At 41.3% G+C, this 19,546-nt stretch overlaps 1 protein-coding gene and 1 non-coding gene across 4 annotated transcripts; both read left to right on the top strand.

The window, feature by feature from the left end:
- Nucleotides 1-3,718: 3,718 nt before the first annotated feature.
- On the top strand, nucleotides 3,719-3,800 carry TRNAS-UGA (transfer RNA serine (anticodon UGA)). The gene has a single exon. It is a non-coding gene; the product is annotated as a tRNA-Ser (tRNA).
- Nucleotides 3,801-16,492: 12,692 nt separating this feature from the next.
- On the top strand, nucleotides 16,493-17,375 carry LOC123186614 (uncharacterized). Of its 3 annotated transcripts, none has more exons than XR_006493678.1 (2): nucleotides 16,493-16,821; nucleotides 16,891-17,375. XR_006493678.1 is itself a non-coding variant. In XM_044598350.1 (2 exons), the coding sequence occupies exons 1-2, from the start codon at nucleotides 16,620-16,622 to the stop codon at nucleotides 17,285-17,287; spliced, it is 417 nt and encodes a 138-aa protein (XP_044454285.1). In that variant the 5' UTR covers nucleotides 16,493-16,619; the 3' UTR covers nucleotides 17,288-17,375. The 3 variants fall into 3 exon arrangements, 1 of the variants encoding a protein (XP_044454285.1); XR_006493677.1 differs by having other exon boundaries at nucleotides 16,493-16,982; nucleotides 17,073-17,375; XM_044598350.1 differs by having other exon boundaries at nucleotides 17,073-17,375.
- Nucleotides 17,376-19,546: the final 2,171 nt, after the last annotated feature.

The raw sequence follows: 19,546 nt of genomic DNA, 5'->3' as shown, positions 1-19,546 counted from the left end.
TAGTTCGGTCATCAGGGTTAACGCTCCTCGCTACCGCTCTGTCGCCCCCATTCTTCGACCTGGATTATATTATCTCTGAAATAAACTTGCGTTGATTCGAATTCCAGACAACATACAAATAACTAGCACACAGTTAAAAATATACCTCGCTTGCTAGCGATGTAGTTTTTAGAGAAAAGCTTTTACGTGTAGAATGTTAGGTTCGAAATAAGAGGTAGTTCCATAATTTATGTATATATGGTATTGTAGATGTAAACAGTTTTCTCTATAAATTTAATCAAAATTTGTAAAATGTGACTTTTCAGAAAACATATGCACCCTAATTAGTACTTGAAATAGAGAGAAAGATGGAGTATATTTTTGGCCCAGCCGGGAGCATTAGGTCCTGACCTCACTTGTCATCATCTACTAGCAGAGAAACGCTTGCTAGGTGCCAGCGAGCTTGCTGCATGCGTACCGGATTTCCACGCCTGGATCTGATTCTCCCCTGCTCTTCGCCTCGGCCGAGCTAAAGCAGGCTAGCGAAAAGGGACACACGGCTTTGCCACGGCGGTACGTACCTCCGTCGACATACACGTCGCGCGGGTCGACTAGAAGGGGTCCTCGGATGTCACTGTCGCGGGCGGGGGTGCCAATAGTGTTTAAGCCAATTCGAACGACTTCAATGCGGCAACCCATTTCGTCCACGGCCGTCCGTTTGGGTCGGTGCGGACAAAAAAGGCGGCTCAACGCGCCGATCTAAACGGACGCGCGTCGTTTTTCGTCCGCGGGCGATCCATTCTTGGCCCATTTTTTTTAGCCTGATTTGCGTCGGCGTGGACACGCGACGGACGCGCGCTTGCTCGCCTACTCCTGTCCCCGGGCCTGCTCGTCTGTGCCACATTGGCCTTCCCTCCCTCACAGCCAACAAGCAACCCTCGCCCCCGCCTCCTCAGTCACCGACGCCGCCGCCTCCACATCCGCCCAGCAACGCCGCCCCTGTCCCCAATCGCCCGCCGCCGCCGTTTTGCCGCCGGGGAGCAAGCTGGTTCCCCGCCGCTGTTTCCCCCACCGTCCAGCCGCCCCGCGATCAAGTAGACGCCTCGCCGCCCCAGCCACAGACGACCGGCACGCTCGTCGGACGCCGTCACACTCGTCGGACGCCGACCGGGCAGCTAGCTGGTCTGTGGGCGCCGCGTCTCCCCTCGCCGGCCGTCTCCTTCTTCAACGCCCGCAAACTGTTCGACAGTTTGCCAAGGTACGAAAATGGACTTCGCCGACGAGTTTTTTTTCCACAATTTCCTTTGCGACTCCGACGATTCGTCGTCCGACGACGAGGAGGAGATATTGGCTGCCGTGTTGGTCCATCACCACCTCAACAACCAGCGGCCGTTGTTTCGTGGCTCCATTCCGGGCCACCTTCCGGCGTTGAATCGTAACCAGGAGAGCGGGCATTTCCTTCTCTGAAAGGACTACTTTGATACAACAAACCCGTTGTTCAAACATCACAAATTCCGCCGCCGGTTCCGTATGAGTAGGCATGTTTTCAACCGTATTAGAGAGGGAGTGGTCGGCTATGATGACTACTTCGAGTGCAAAGAGGATGCCGTCGGCAAGATTGGTTTCTCCTCTTATCAGAAATGCACTGTCGCCATCCGAATGCTTGCATACGGAGTGCCCGGTGATCTCATTGACGAGTACGTCCGTATGAGCGAGTCTACATGCCTAGAGTCTCTGTATAAGTTCTGTAAGGCTGTGATTGCTGTGTTTGGCCTTGAGTACTTGAGAGAGCTGACAGCTGAAGATACAGCCCGTTTGTTGGCGATGAATGCTAGCAGGGGCTTCCCGGGGATGCTTGGCAGCATAGACTGCATGCACTAGGAGTGGAAGAACTGCCCTTCTGCTTGGCAAGGGCAGTATAAGGGACATGTCAGGGCTTGCACTGTCATACTAGAGGCCGTGGCGTCTCAAGATCTTTGGATCTGGCACTCTTTCTTTGGCATGGCTGGATCACACAATGATATCAACGTGCTTCAGTGCTCGCCGGTGTTTGTTAGGCTTGCCGAGGGCAACAGACCACCGGTGAACTTTACTGTCAACGACCACACCTACGACAAAGGGTATTATCTGGGTGACTGTATCTATCCTCGATGGACCACTATTGTCAAGACAATACCCAACCCTGTCGGAGAGAAAAGGAAAAGATTTGCCCAAGAGCAAGAGAGTGCTAGAAAGGATGTCGAGCGTGCCTTTGGTGTTTTGCAATCTTGATGGGGCATCGTTCGGTATCCTGCTAATACTTGGAGCACGCAAAAACTATGGAAGGTGATGACTGCTTGTGTGATCATGCACAATATGATCGTAGAAGACGAGCGCCTGGAACGTCTGTACGATCAAGGCTTTCAGTTTCAGGGTGAGAATGTCGTGCCTGAGCATGGAGTAGCGGCAACATTTGAGCAGTTCACTCAGTTTCATGAAGACATGCGTGATTGGGAAACTCACGTGCAACTGCAAAATGATTTGGTTGAGCATATGTGGACTCATGTTGGCAACCAATAGATGTATTTTTTTATTTGTTTGCAAAACTATGTGAAACATTTTTATTTTTATTTGGCCTGTAAACTATATTATTTATTTGGGCGGACTATTTTGTTCATTAAATTTTCATTTCACCATACATTGAATGCAATGCAAAATTAGGCGGCCAGCCGGCCACGCCTACATATATGGGTCGGCGTGTTTGGCGCATTGCTGACCCATATGAAAAACAGGACGGACGCCGGGTGGACGACCGACCCAAACGAACAAAAAACGGACGAAATCGCCGTATATTTGGGTCGGCCCGTTGGAGTTGCTCTTCGTGGCCTACATTCAATGATGTACTATCTGCAAGAGCTAATACGGCTCGTCCCTTGCCACTGACAGTTTGCAACACACTTGGATTTTCGAATTTTTGGTGACGTTACGGTTACACAATTGATGGATATTTTATTTTATTTTTGAAAAAGAGGACATCCCCGGTCTCTGCATCGAAAAGATGCATGCGACGACTTTATTAAATAAAGTTCAGCAAAAGAAATAATCTGGTCCGCAAAGTACAGCCAGGCCGTGGTAAGCAATTCAAACAATTTTTTAAAAAATGTCTATAATTCCCCCCTTCCATGTCAGTGTCAGTATTATTATCCTCTCATATATGGTGATCGATGCAAGTGAAATGAGATGAAAAATGCTGCCTAAATTTGACCGTGAAAATTAATTTTGTAATATTACTACCATTATTGTTTCATCAGGTGGAATACAGCCAGGCCGCGATCCATCAAGGACTAGGATCTTATTCTTTTCTTTATTTTGAGGGTGACTAGGATTTTATTCTGTTGCGTGGAACCCATCCATGTCGGAGTGGGACAGCGGGGCACGGACGAGTGGTTGATGCACGGCAACGGTGGACACTCGACAGACAGGTCCACAACAATAAGGCTACCACCAACACATCTCCATCGCCAATGCACGTGCCGCGCTATTCTGAACCGAAAAATCTCAGCCCCTGATAATATATATATATATATATATATATATATATATATATATATATATATATATATTGATAAATAAACAGAAGCGATGATTCTAGATGAACGACTCGTGCTGCCTCCATGACGAGCTAAAAGTTGGTCCGTGTAAATCTGGTCACTGAAAACTACCGTTATTATAAAGGCTGAAGGAAACTGGCGCATGCATGGTCGATATGTCCGAGTGGTTAAGGAGACAGACTTGAAATCTGTTGGGCTTCGCCCGCGCAGGTTCGATCCCTGCTGTCGACGGTTTTTTTTCCTAGTATTTTTGTTTCTTTTTTTCCTTGCCAGTGCTCCACTTCTGTGATTTTTTTCCTTTTATAATTTGCATGAGGAAATAAAATGTTAACGATGCATTTTTCGCATTGCTATTATTTCCCTCTGTCCGGAATTACTTATCGCGGAAATGGATGTGTTTTTGTTCTAGATACAGCCTTTTTATCCTTGTCAGTCCAGTAATCTTTTTTTTCCTTTTTATGATTCGCATGAGGAAATAAAATGTTAAGGATGCATTTTTCTCATTGCTATTATATATACTCCCTCCGTCCCAAATTACTTTGTCCATTTCTGCGACAAGTAATTTGAGATGGAGGGAGTATTTTTATAAAGGTGAATGCACGTACAATTTACTACATTAGAAGTTATGTAGTGTGCATGGTTGCTTACCTACACTGGGCGCAGGTTCGATCCCTGATGTCGGTGTTTTCCTAATTTTTTATCCGTGTGGTGAGTGTGTCCATTCAATAACTGGAAGCTACGTCCCACTGTTATATAAATCCATGTTGTCATTGTACTAATGTTCTGGTACTTTACGAAACACCGTCGATATTTGGCACCGGTCATGGGGACCTTCACGATATCGGATTGGATCAAGGAAACAACATCGACGTCAATGTTGATGTCATTTTCATCAACACCATCAACTCCTTTGGTGAGAGGAATGAGTTCGCTGGATCTAAATCAACACTTCCATCCCTGCCAGGTTTTTAAAAAACACTTCCATCCCTGCCAACATCTTCATGGGAGAAGATGATTAGGTCGGGGCACTACCAACGGTATGCGGTATAACCCCAACTATCTAGTGACCTATTCTGACTACATTACCTCGATGGAGGCAACATACTACCAAGCAGGGGCCATGGGGCTGCATCACATGTTGTCTTCATCAACACCATCACACCTGAGAACAATGGTTGTGTCAAATTTGTCGTCGCCAAATAAGTCCACCCTAATGCTTCCAATCTTATGTATGAACATACACCGACAAGTGGTGGGTACCATGAGCTCAGACAGTAGACACCGTCGACTCAACCGCCCCTCTCGCAAGGTGTACTTGCATTAAAAGCACATCAAGCCGCATCCCGACCACATCACCCAGACGAAGCGAAAAGTTGTAAGAGCATCTCCAACAGACGATGAAAAACTCCACTGTGATAAAAGAGATTGCAATTTACGTCACTTTGGGTCAAAAATAATGCTCCGACATATGCCCTATATGCAAATAGTGATGTAAAAAAATTGGGCGTCCCAAAGTGTTGCATATTGCAACACCCATGCGGGATCCGTAAAAACCCAAATTGTTCGGCGCACTCCCAACTGCCTCGTGGAAGTTTCCCGTTGTCCCACCGCCCCCAGCCGATCCAACAGTAAGCCACCAATTCACCATGGAACGCCACCCCGATATCCCCGCCGGACTCAATGCCAGACCCACAGTAGTCCTTGCCATGGTTCCCAGCCGCAGTGGCAGCAAGCTGAAGCCAGTCCACCACCGTGGCTGGTGGGGATGCGTACTATCACACAGTTGCCACCAAGGCTCCCCCAAAGCCACGCACGTCCACCGCCACTTCTAGGAAGAGGCTGGTGCGGGATCCGTCAGTAGTGACTTTCTAGCTGCAACAAGAAGAAGAAGGTTGCCCCCTGCCGCCACCAAAACCTTCCACGATGATAGTAGCAACTCCTGAATAGCCAGGGGCCTCTTCCCCTGACTTCTCACCACCGCATATGGTGGAGCCATTGTCATCGGCTGCCATAGCCTCTTGCTTCCCCCAACATCTTTGACGAAATGACTGAAACGTAAAACGATAAAAATGGACTCCAATTTTTTTCATTCCTTGTCATAGATTGTATATGTATGCAATTGAGATGTGATGCCCGTGTATATAATGTGGATGATCAAACATTTTGGGAATACACAAATGTTGCATCTCAAGAGTTTGTCTCTCAAGAATATGAAACGCAAGATGAAGCCCATCTTGACATGGAAGAGGAGGGTTTTCTTGAAACAACTCCAAAGGGGAGAAATGAAAACTACACTACCCAAGAACACAAATTTTTATGTGAATCTTGGAAGAAGAAAATTGGTATTGAACCGATCACCAGTATTCTGAGAAACCAATGTCTGCATATTCGGATCGTATTAGTGTGTACTTCCTTGCTCGCAAGCAACTAGATGCCCGTTATAGTAGAGGGATGATTGTCACCCGCAATTGATATGTATCGCTAATCATGTGATTGGTCGCTAGCATACGAAGGTGAGCCAACCCATTTAAGACGTTCGCAACGATTTCGTGCAGAACAGTATGATGAAGGTTCCACATGGTTTGGGAAACCTCCCATATGGGTATTTCACTATTTTATTCACCCAGTCTTATGGTTTTCTATTTGGTCATGGTTTTTAACAGGGATTTTCTAGTTTTATTTTTATCTTTATTTCCCATTTTTCTGTTTTTTCCTTATCTATCGTCTTCCTTTTCTATTCTATGTTCTTATTTTATTTTATTTTTATTTTTTTAAATTCACCTTTTTTAATTTCATGAAAATGTTGCATTCACATCTGTTTTTAAATTGTGAACTTTTTAAATTTCACAAAATTTCTTTGAATTTTCACAAACTTTTTTGAATTCATGAACATTATTTGAATGCACGCACATTTTTAAATTTTGGTAACCTTTTAAAATTCATGAAAATTATTTGAATTAATAATAAAACTAATTCATGAGTATTTTTACAACTTTTGAATAATTTTAATTTCACCAATATTATTTTGAATTCTTGAATTTTATAAAATATTGTAAACTTATTGTTTAATTCATGTCATTCAAATTAATAAACTTATTTGAATTTCCAATCATTTGCAAATTTTTGAAAAAAAAAATAATTCACAAATATTTTTAGAATTCACAAAAATGAATCAATGAAAAAGATAAAGTCTTGAAATTTTTCCCATTTCACATATACTTTTCAAATTTGCTAACTTATTTTGAATTTATGAACATTTTTTAAAATTCATGGACATTTCTAAATTCATGATTGTTTTTTAAATTCAAGAACATGTTTAAATTCATGAGCGCTTATCAATCTAAAATAAACCCACCCAAATAAAAAAGTGAAAACAACGGACACGGTGTTTTATTTAAAATTAATTGAATTTGAAATACAAGTAAAAAAAAGATAATCAAACCGTGCCTAGTATACTGGTGCTAGCGATCAAACGCGCCAATGTGCCGACATGGCCCATGCGGATGTGTTGCTTACTAAGCGAACTGATGTCCGTGGCGTGAGTGATGCGAGTGTGCTAGTCGCAAGAACTGATACATCGCACCTCCCATTAATATGTATCGCTCAGTGGAAGGGATATAAGCGGGTCCGTCCAGTAGGGTACCATGGTTTGGAGAAGCTTCTGGCAATTTTTTCCTTTTCTTTTCTTTATAGTGTTTCCCCTAATTTCCTATTCTCATCACCATTTAATTCCATTTTTTCTCTTTTTCCTCACCCCCCCCCCCCGCCCGCCCCGCCGCCGCCTTTTTCCTTTTCGTTCTTTCTCAATATTTCTTTTTTCCCTTCCGTACATTTTCTTTCTCGTTTTCAGATTCGTGAATTACTTTGAATTAGCAAGCATTTTTTTAATCCAAAACATATTTCGTGTTCACAATTTTTTAAAATTAACAAACATTTATTGAGATGGTGAACATTTTCATGCTCGCAAACAATTTACATTCATGAACAAATTTTGAATTCCCACACCTTTTTGTATTTGCCAAAATATCTGAACTCGTGATTTTTTTTGAATGCAAGAACAATACTTCGTATTTACAAATATTTTTTGAATCCATAAATATTTATTTGAATTTGTAAACAAGCTTATTCATGAACATTTGTTAATTTTGCAACCAGTTTTTGAATTCATCAGCATACTTTTATGAATTCGTGAACAACTTTTTGTGTTGTGAACAGTTTTTTAATTCATCAACAATTTTATTTATTTGCTAACATATTCCTATTTTATTTTCTGAATGCGTGAACATTTTCCTTATTCACGAACATTTGTTTGCAAATTCATGAACCCATTTCTTCAAATCCGTGAGCATTTTTTGAATTTGCACACATTTATCAGTTTCACAAATATTTTTCTCATTTACAAACATCGTTTGAATTCACAGCCAATTTTTCTAATTAGTGAGCTTTCTAAAATTTTCCAATATTTTTAGATTCATGAATATTTCTCAAATTTGTGAGTACTTTAAAAAATTCATGAATATGATTTTAAAATGAAATTAAACTGACTGAAATAAAAACCGTTCAAATGAATGGTGTATAGAATATGTACAGTAGTTCATCTTGATAAGTATATTTGCTGAGGTGAGGCCAAGAATCAAAATGATAAACTCACACGTAGTCGTTACCACGAGTTAATTACCAAGGATTTTCTTTTTTTTGCTCTGAAGCATTCATGTACTACAATTTTTTGATCGGATCCAAATTATCTTTGAAAATGGGCATTGCAAGGATACCTGCTATCTAGTGAGTACACACTCTGAACCTGGTACTAGTGTACTACTCAGTATCGGTTTGCCTGTGCATCCACGGAGGAGGGAGGATACCTCACGCAGAAGGCGCAACTGCACCCCAGGGCTGCGCACGCGCCGATCCCATCGTGCTGCCGCCGGCACTCCGCCTCACACTTCCGGTGCTCGCACTTCTTGCCCCGCCCGATCACCGTCCCTGAGCAGTCGGCCGTTGGCACCACCACCGCGCCACCTTCTACCACCGGCGGCGTGCGCGTGCCTGATGATGGTAGCACCAGGAGAGCGAGGGAGACCAGGAGTAGCAGGGCGTTGGCTATCTTCATGGTGATCAACCGGTGGAGAATTGGAGATCGTTCCTGGCGTCGTGATGGAGAAGATGTGTGTGTGGAGTCGTTTTATATAGATGGCATTCGGTGCTTATTTATTTTAGGATTTGATTCTGGAGCGCCAAATTGATAGCAATTGATAGCTTTGATTTTTTGAATATACAAGTATTCATGAGCATTTTGGGATATAATAGTGTTCTGGAGCGCCAAATTAATGACCTAAAGCTTGCAGCAGTGTGCACTGCATTTCGCTTACTGTGCGTTCTATCAGGCTGGTTGTAATGGGGAGTATCATATACTAGCTAGTGTCATGCATATGATACTAGCCTATAATACTACATCTTTAATGCATGGTATCATAAAGGACTACATTTATTGACACGCATGACACAAAGTAGCACATCATTTAATATGATACGGTATCATGATATGATACTCAACTCTTTCTTTCTTTATTTAATACTATGCCACCTCGTCAAAATTGCTTAGTTGGCATACTTGATACTACCTATGATACTCCCATTACGGGCAGCCTCAAGAACACACGCACTCTCTCGCATGGACTTCGGCCCAATAATGCTTGCCATTTTTCTTTTCTTATTTTCCTTTTCTTTATTTCACTTTGATATTTATTAATTTTAAATTCATTTTTATAGATACATAAATGTTTTTTATGAGATGCACGAGCACTTCTTGGACAACGTGATCAATTCATTTTGAAAACATGTACAACCATCTGCGATGTACGGGTATTATTTTTTAACACACAAGAACATTTTCTAACATACATGAACATATGCTTTAAAATGCACAAACAATTTTTTTGACATGTGTGAACTGCTTTTTTAGCACAAGAATAGTTTCCTTATTGTCAAGTTGTTTTTAAACAATGTGAGATAATTGCATTTTAAAATTTACATAAATGACTTTTCAACACATGAATATTTATTGTTGAAAAAATATATAAATTTTTGAAATATTTATTTTAAATATACATAAACCTTTTTTTTTTTAATTCACAAAGATTTTACTCCCTCCGGTCCATATTAATTGTCACTGAGTTAGTACACGATATCTACTAAGTTAAAGACAATTAATATGGATCGTAGGGAGTATTTTTAATATACGTATTTGATTTCACAATACATGAATGTTCTATATTAGTATTAAACTGATTGTATATTAGTATTAAATTGATTTTATAAGTCCTGGCATAGATGACTTTGTGAAATCTATAAAAACATTTAAAAACTACATTACCAATTAATGGATCACATCAAATGTTTACCCATTCCGCGTATTTATTTTTGCCTTAGATTCTGCTATAAGCCTCTCTGCAAAAAGAAAAGAGAAAAACATCTATCCTGAACCAGACCACAATGCCAGGTGCTAGCTTGGAAAACTAAACGGGTTCTCCTTTAAGCGTCCATGCTCGGTTGTGTATCGCAAATGCTTGTGTAGACATCCGTAGCATACAAATAATCCGTTGGTGCTTAAGAAAAAAGTAATGATTCATTTTTTGTAACTATATCGCTCTAGTCACCTTACATCGTCATTCCAGATGTGGGCCAAGGCCCAGGCCCACAATGACAATGCAACCATATGCTCCCTTCGTACGGATTTATTAGCCCGTATTGCATGTTTTGCCGAAATTTTACCTGCAATTTAACTAACAAAATGTGAGATACATGCGGGTAAAAAAATTATATCATCGGATTCATGTTCGGAAGAAGTTTCACTTTGTTCTACAGTACTACACTTTGAACTCATAATTTAGTAGTCAAATTTTGGATCAAAATTCAAGGTGGCAATAAACCAAAAACGAAGGAAGTTAAGCACAACCAGTTAATGAATCTCTGTGTTCCCATTTAGTTAAGCAAAAGCCATTTTTTTAGCTAGCAACCTAATCCAGTCTCGCTTTGCTGCTGCTGGTAGCGTGTGTTAAAGTAAAACGAGAGAGGGAGAGAGGAGCGAATGATGGGAATGAACAGTTATTCTATTGATTGAAGATTGGGGTATTTATACCCAGTTTACAAGGCGGTTACAAAAGGAGGCAGTTGCCAAAAGTGGCACCGACATAGCAGTGATTAATAGTTAATTAACCTAATTAATTAATTCCTAACACTCCCCCTAATCAATGCTTGTCTTTGTGAATATACATCATCTTGATAGACTCCTCCTAGTATGTATTTGCCTTGAACGTTCATCATCTTCATCTTGAAAGTCTCCTCCAAAAACTCTGTGGGAAAAATATGAGGAGAATAGTGCAGATATGTTGCTAAAACTCCTTTAAACCTAGTGGGAAAAATAATAAGGAGAAAATGATGCAACATATAATGATTATTGTCTCTTGATAACTCATATGATAAAAACCTTTGAAGAAGGAGAAAAATCATCGATGAGTTTAGAGAACAATTAATATGTCTTGAGTACTTTCTTTAAAAACCCCGATAGGGAAAAAAGAATGTATGACATGCCTCGTTAAAAACCGTTATGAGAAACTTTGACAGAAAACTCATAAAGGAAAAGAGTGCGATTATATATGCCATCGAAAACTCCTTTAAAACCCAGTGGGAAAAATATAAGGAGAAAATGATATGACATATATGAACACTTGTATCTATATTGTCTCATTAAAAACCTTTTATGAGAAACCATTAGGGAAAAACTCGTGAAGGGAAAAAGAGTACAATATATGTAATCTGATGTTTGTTAACAGGTTATACTTTGGGAGATTACTCCCCCTGAACTTTGCAAATCTGGAGGATGTCTCATATCAATTACATTGACATGATCATGACATTATGAATAATATGTCGGTTTTTCCAATATTTTGTTTGCAAACTATTTCATCACTTTTCTATAATTCATGAGGATAAGTGATCTCGAGCAATGTGCTTTGTGATATTGCTCTTCATATAACATGTATGTATTGAGTAATACAAGTGGTAGCATCTTGATAAATCAAGTTATGTTACTCTGATGAATCTCAACCACATGGTTTTGAGTGTGGTTAATCATTCTGCTAAGCCAACCATATTTTCAATGCCTTTAGATAAAGTAATTATGTCAGAATGATAAGGGGAAGTAGCCATTAAATTCTATTTATATGAATTCCATAAGAAGGCTATTCCATCAAATTCAGTCATTGATATGGCTTTGTTGGGATCAAGTAAAGAGCCAATATCATGGTCAAATCTTGATTTTCCTGATGGAATTGTTCAAGATTTATTATGAACTTGAGATATAAGTTAATATTCCTCATATCGACCATATACGTTTTGTTGGTGTGATATATCCACATTGAACTTCTCAAATATGTTTTGGATATATGTAGACTGATATGTATTCTTGAGAGAATGCTCAAGTTGTAAACTTAAGCTAAATTTGGTTTAATCCAAATTTTCCGCCTTGAGATGATTTTGTATATGTTTAGGTCTTGTATAGACATTGATGATGAAGTCATCGATATACACTAAGTGATATAAGGAAAACAAATTTTGGATTTCCTTATTAACACAGAAGTAATCATCATTCTTTGAGTAATCCCTTTGAAGAAGGAACTCATTTAGTCGGTAGTACCATATGATTTCCGACTATTTCAAGTCATAGAGTGACTTTGAAGTTTTACACAAAACATGCTACGATTTATCTTTGGATTCGGAATTTTAAGCCCTTCAGGAACTTTAAAATAGATATCCGAAATGAGTGATCCATATGAGTATGTAGTCACTGCATCCATTAACTGCATGGTATTATTCGTACTGCCTATGATATTTAGTATCGAAACATAATTCCACTAATACCAGAAGGGTATGTCACATCGTGATCGATGTCGGATCTCTGCGTGAACCCTTTTGCTACAAGCCTCGCTTTCTCACCACCTCATTGACTTTGTCTATGAATGAGAAGTTTTTAGTATTCCATATGGAAGATACTTATGAGGAGTATGTATTACTGCAGTAAATACCACTCATTTGTTGAGCGAGTGCTATCCTTCATTACTTGCTTCCTTTTTATGTGAACCAATATGAGTGCAAGAGGCACTCTACCATGGATTTTGGTTCTGGGCCCAAAAGGTTTTAGCAATTTGAGAAGAAATATATGTCGACAAATGTAGTCTTTAGTTTATATGATCCTGATGGAATCATTGAAGTTTGTGGATAAAATATGTACTCCTTTTTAACTCCTTGTGATTTCCTACAACAAATGGAGTCAAGGTGTTTCGATGTCCCGGCACCAAAACATTTGTGCACCTTTATGCCGGGCATTGGATGATGAGCATCCAGTGAGGTGTCTTTCAACTTGATGTTGAATTACATTTACTAGTTGAGGATGTGATTTCCTCTGTTTCCGCGGAAGCATATGAGAAGTTATATCTCGTATTGTCAGATTTTCTCCCCTCTTGCTCTCATTTGGGGAGAAGAGTGGTTTATCAGGTACCTCCACTCTTCTGACACTTTACTGCAGGAATATATAATTTAGTAACACCTTGTCATCAGTAAATGTATGTGGCAGATTTGCAATGTGTTGCAAATATATAATTCTCTAAACTTCTAGTTCAGATTCTTTGAGACGTGGATATAAGGATTGAATGTCAATAACATTTCTAATTTATTTTTTCGGCATTCTTTGTGGTACTTATCTCCCCCTAATGCCGAAAATATCCTTATTGCTGATGCAATCAGCGTACGAACTATGAATAATTTTGATTGACGGATAAATTATTATTCCTCACATAGATCCCCGATTTTCTGTGAGTGCCCATTGATGTATGCTGGAGTGGTGATATCGGTATGTAACCGAATTATCGCAGATGGGAAATACTTTGTTGATTTCCACGTAGTTACTACAAGGGGAAAGTAGTATGAAATGCAGTTGGTATGATTTAGATCATACTTATGGTGTGTAAGGCCGTATGTGTCCAGCAAGAGGCTGGTAAATTTACAATTCTTTAAGATTGGTCATGTAATTCATTTCACTATCTTTGATAAGAAATTTAGTTAAACCATTCTGGGTATGTACATAGAGTACAAAAATATAATCGGACATTGCTTGTGAAATGATTTCAATGACATTGTCCATTCGAATGGGTTTTTCGATCCTGTTTTCAGGAGAATTTGCTCCTACTTTGATAAGTTGAGCAATTTATTTAGTAAGATCATGCATGTTTGTGTGTGATAAGAGACACACTTGAAATCATTTTATAAATGTTCCTATGAGTACCATGAAGTATCTAAATAATTCCACATAATGGTTAACTAATCCACATATGTCTTCTTAATGTATTCAAGGAAGATTGAGTGGCTCATTTAGAATTTTAAGGTGAGAGTGCCTTAAAACTGATTTCCCCTAAGGCACATGTAGTGCGCATAAAATCTGATGATTTGGGATATTTTGCAACTTGTTAAGTTGTGACCAACAGAATTGTCAATAATTTTCTAATCATCCCCAAACCAGGATGGATAAGTCTATCAAAATAGACATTTAATTTATTAATATTTAGAAAATTATTTCGTACGCAACAATACTAAGTATGAATTTAACCATGCTATCAAATTTATTAAATATTGTATCCAAGTGATGGGATATTGAATATCCTACTACATGTAGTAGTACAAGTACAGGTTAATGCTATTTTTGGGAATAATTAGGAGATTACCTAAGGTCTCCGATATTATTGAGTGCAAATGAGTTCATCCTCCATTTTCTGCACTAGATTTTTGGTCCTCCTTCTGATGAAGATTCTGAGAACAATTCTTTACCAGAATCTGGTTGTTATTTGCAAATTTTCAAATTTATTCCATTGAACTTATTTGCCTTTTAATAAATTTGTGATGTGGTTCGACCATATGTTTGAGGGTTTGGTAATCATAGGTACAATATTTATATAACCACGCATCTGATAAACTTGAGAGTTGTCTTTTGATCATTTGAAAATGACCGATTCTTATTAAGAGATAATTCCGTCTTTGGTTGTCTATTAGCCTCCACTTTACTTCGAATTCCTCATAGTTCTATTTTGTGACAACTAACTTGCATACTATTCTCGATACTAGCATGAATTTTAAATTATGGTATAGCACCCATTGGGTGAATCTGATGATTTTAAGAAATTTCATGTTTCTTGATCATAAAAAAAGGTAGTACCATCTTAAGAGGATGTAAAGTGCATTAAGGGGTTTTCAACTAGATCTATGTATAGGAAAATATTTGATCACCAGAACTCAACTTGAAGTTGATTAAGTGACAGAGTTGTGAGATGCAATATACTTGAGGTCTTGAAAAACGAATGGGTGATCATTCGTGATGTGCTCATGGCAGCGTATTTCTCTTAAGGAAAATATTCAAAGTGAATAAATACTCCTCCATAATGTACTTAGTTTGAGAACTAAGTGAAGTTTGCGACATATAAAATGAATATGTACATATTTAGCTGTCAAGAGAATAGCCATGGCATTTTTAGAACAGGGGGTTAGTCACTACAAAATAACAACCAAAAAAATGATGTGGATCTTGTAAAAGTGTTTCAGACACTCAATCTTTGCTATAAATTATGGTCTCCACCTTGATGTATGGACCACAATATCATCACAAATAGTAATATTTGTGTAATTTTCCACAACTTATTCAAGCAAAATGATGCTTAAATAATTGATACTGGAAGAAAAATGCCATTTTAACATGTAAGATCATTATTATTATTATTTTACTATGATAGTAAATAATTTTAGTGAACAACAGTAATTGCTTCAAAGGAGCAAATTTTATGATAGCTGATGCTATACACTCATATGTGTAGACCTCAATTTATATAGCATAACACTTTGAAGATAATCACCGGATGTGGTGTAGATCTCACAGTAATAGAAACATAGTCTGACTTTTGTCAGTAGATGTTCATAATTCTATTACCTTATGTTATGCAAAATGTATGAAATCACTTTGAAGGTAATCATCTATCAAATGACATGATGTAGACCATGTAGTAATAGTGGATAGTCTGCAAAATTTGCAGTAGATGCCAGTATTACCTTATGATATCTTGAGGTAGTCACATATAATATTAATATTTGGAAGAGCCCTAGGAGGTAGTCATCTTGTTAAAAAGACAAGATGTAGACCTCAAAGTGGTGGTGGATAATCTGCAAGTGGTGCAGTAGATGCCACCAATACCTTGTGATTCACAAATAAAATTTGGGCTAGTCACATTTATATTTGGAAGAACACATCGAAGGTAGTCATCCTATCAAAATGACAAGACGTAGACCTCATAGTAGTGATGGATAATCTGCAAATTGTGCAGTAGATGCCATCAATACCTTGTGATTCACAATTTTTTTATGTAGTCATATTAAGTATGACACCTCGTAATCCTTGTTTCGAATTTACGTCAAGATTTGCAAGATAGAGAAACAAATTAAATTGCAAAACATAATTGTTTCACTAAAATAAACATGTTATATGGATTGCTTGAAAAACAAACAGATTTAACATGTAACAGATTCTAGAAAATTTGTCTAGAATAATCATTTACATATAGTAAATACGATACATAGATTGAACTCCATAATAATTAGATCTGAGGATCCAAGAAGAAAGTATGTTGGGCTAATCTGTAGTTGTTACGGCCTGAAAAATTATTTCAGAAATCCCAGTTGCACAGACGTAAAGTACAGTAAAGTCTGTGGCCTGAAGATGTACTATAGATACTAATATGTGAATACTAAGAAGTTGGAGAACCGAACTGAAAATCGCCAGAATGGATAAGGTTGCCCCAATCTTCTTCTCGTGCGGTTCCTGAGGGGAAAATTACCGCCGTCGGCGGCGGACACGAGGGCTCGCCGGGCCAGGGAGAGGATACAGGCGCCACCAAACCTTGTACGCGAGGACGCCGCCGTTGCTCGGACTTGAGCGCGGGCCACCTCCACCACGTGATGCGGCTGCGCTGTGGAGAGCTGGGCCGAGGGCCGCTCGGAGGAGCGGCGTGTCGTGGCTGTGGTGTCTGCCGCGCCCGGAGGACTGATGCTTCTGCGAGCGTCCTCGACGAGGTTGTTGCCGCTACAGTGATGGCGAGACGGCGAGACGGCGAGCAGCAGTGGCCGCTAGTTCCAGTTCAAGAAATTAGAAAAAGACATGGTACCTTCTTCTTCCCTTTGCATGACTGGATGATACGTTCTTGATTGAAGCTTTCTCTTCCTGATCAAGGATTTCTTCCGGTTGATGCTTCAGCCACCTATTCATCTCGCCATGCTCACATGCTCGGATGAAGCGATGCACTATGTGGTGCAGAAAATGCAGTTAATTTCGAGATCACGGGAAGAAAACAAATACTTAATTACTAAATGGAATTAGTGTTTCCTGATCGATTTCTCTTATGGCTGTTTTAGGCGTTCGTGCCGAGAGGAGCCAGGCCGAGGGGAGCGTCGTTGCGCCGATGCGCCGCTGGAGCCTGGAGGGCTGTCGAGGCCGAGGGTCCTTGTTTCCCTGGCGCCGGAGGGAGTCGCCGCCACAGCCGTGTATCAGGCCGATGGCCAGGGACGCTGATGCCGTCGAGTTCTTGGCCTATTTGCTCTCTGGAAGAGGCGTGCTGATAACGTGTTAAAGTAAAACGAGAGAGGGAGAGAGGAGCGAATGATGGGAATGAACAGTTATTCTATTGATTGAAGATTGGGGTATTTATACCCAGTTTACAAGGCGGTTACAAAAGGAGGCAGTTGCCAAAAGTGGCACCGACATAGCAGTGATTAATAGTTAATTAACCTAATTAATTAATTCCTAACAGCGTGTTCTGGAGTCCGTCCGTACGGTCTCCGAGGGCGGGTCACGTGCCGCCCATGCGACAGCCGACAGCGGCCTGCGGCAGAGTTAATAATCACGCTGCCACGACTCTACCTAGTCCACTCGCGCGCATCCCAAGCGCTACCACCACCGCTTTCCTCCTCCCTTCCCATTTCTGTAAACTTTATCAGAGCATACAAATTTTAGCTTCTCAAAAAATTCCATACACAGTTACATTTTGGAAAGAAAGAGGGCATCGGAGCATCTACAGCCGAACCTCTCAAACCCGCCTTATACGTCCGGACAAGCCGTCCTGTCACAATTTTATGACCCATACGGGCACCTTAAACGACCCTTAAACGCCTTGTCTGACCGGCACCTCTCATGTCCAATCCAAATATGAAGTGGGTATGGGACGTCTGGGCATGCCGAGGCACGCCCGTTACGCCGGTCTGACAGCGGGGTGCTACGCAAAAACGCCCGCAAACCCAGCGGTCCGACGGACGCCGCGGAGTGAACGTCGTGTGGCGCCGCTTCGGCTCGCCGCCCAAGACCAAATCAGGCTATTTAAGCCGGTCAGCGACCCACGGCCCTAACCCATCCCCCTCTTCCCTCTTCGCGTCGCCTGTCTGAGCCCATCCACCTCCTCCCTCTCCCGCTCTGACGCTCTGCCCACGATCAAACGCTTCGCCCACGCTCCGGCACTCCGCCATGCTCCGGAGCAAGATCACCTACTACACCATGCTGACGACGGAGCGCCGCTATGAGATCCAGCGGGAGATCCAGACGAGGCAAGCCGCGCGCGTCGCCCGCATCACTGTCGGGCTGCCTCCGGACTCGCCGAAGCTGGAGGACGAGGAGGAGTAGTCGGGAGAAGAGGAGGAGGAGATGGCTCTGATGGAGGTGGAGGAGCCGGACCAACAGGTGCCAGCCTTCAACTTGGAACAGGCGGAGGCGGAGTTCGTCGTCGCTCAGTCCGACGAGATGATGGAGCACTAGGCTATCCTGAAGTCTCTCCAGGATAAGGCCTATGTGAAGGCCAACTGGGCGTTCCCCCGGTGAGAGCAGGTGGAGTCCGACGCGCTCTTCACCGAGTTCGATGCGGAGGAAGCCGGAGCGGAGCAAGCGGAGGAGCCGAAGCTATAGCTACCACCCATGCTGCAGGAGCCGGGCACGGAGATCGTCGTGATCTCCAACGAGAAATAGGTAGGATAGACGTAGTACTATGTTCTACTTCTTTTGCATTTTGTATGAATATAAGAAGAAATTTAAGGTGTACCTGGTCACTGGCCGCGGACGTGTCAGGCACATTCGTGGGCATATGAGAGACCATATTTGTCATATGTGTTTGTAGATGCTCTCATGTACATTTATTTCTCTCCTTTTTCACATTTCTTACACGGTGCCATTCATCGCAAATGGTCACTCAAAAGTCAAAACCAACCAACTCCAAAAAGAAAAATCAGCAATGTACTGGTACTTGAGTAATACAATGCGCATTGGTTTGAAGTCAAGCTTCACATATAGTGCACGCATGTTATAATATTGTCTGTAAACTTGATCAAAGTTGACAAGAAAATAGCCTTTGACGGCTAGGGCAAAATGTTCCCTCCAGACTTTGCCGGCGAGCCCGTGCATTCGCCTCCCCTCTGCCTGCCGCTCTGGCAGTCGGTTACGGGGAGGGGAATCCTAGTGTCTCCGTTTCGGTTAGTAATTTAGGTTAGTGTTTTTAGTCCTCGCAGGTGCGGTGTTCGGGTGGATGGCGACGCTACTTCTTCGAGTTTGTGTTCCGAACTCCGATCCTCATCGAGTTCGTTCAGATCGACAGATCTCCGACGTAGATTCCTGCCGTCTTCTTGAGACGGTGAGGTTAGGGTTTCTCGTCGTGTGGCGAGATTTGGTGTTAGCTGCTTCAGATCTATTCAAGAGTTCAACGACGACGACTGCGGCTCCAAGGCGCTGGTGCTTAGGGACACGTGCACGAAAACTTCACGGCTGTCATCGACAAGGTCAAGCCGGCTCCAATAGTGGAGCAGCGACAGCGGCGCGTCAGCGGCTCGTTCTGGCGACGGTAGTGATCGTT

The sequence above is a fragment of the Triticum aestivum genome, chromosome 1A, assembly GCF_018294505.1.
Source record: "Triticum aestivum cultivar Chinese Spring chromosome 1A, IWGSC CS RefSeq v2.1, whole genome shotgun sequence".
Classification (NCBI taxonomy): Eukaryota; Viridiplantae; Streptophyta; class Magnoliopsida; order Poales; family Poaceae; genus Triticum; species Triticum aestivum.
This window is presented reverse-complemented; position numbering and strand designations above follow the sequence as displayed.

Coding starts and splice junctions, on each gene's coding strand:
- LOC123186614 (XM_044598350.1), top strand. CDS start 16,620: ATGCGGCTGCGCTGTGGAGAGCTGGGCCGAGGGCCGCTCGGAGGAGCG. Junction 16,822..17,072: donor AGAAATTAGAAAAAGACATG/GTACCTTCTTCT, acceptor TGGCTGTTTTAG/GCGTTCGTGCCGAGAGGAGC.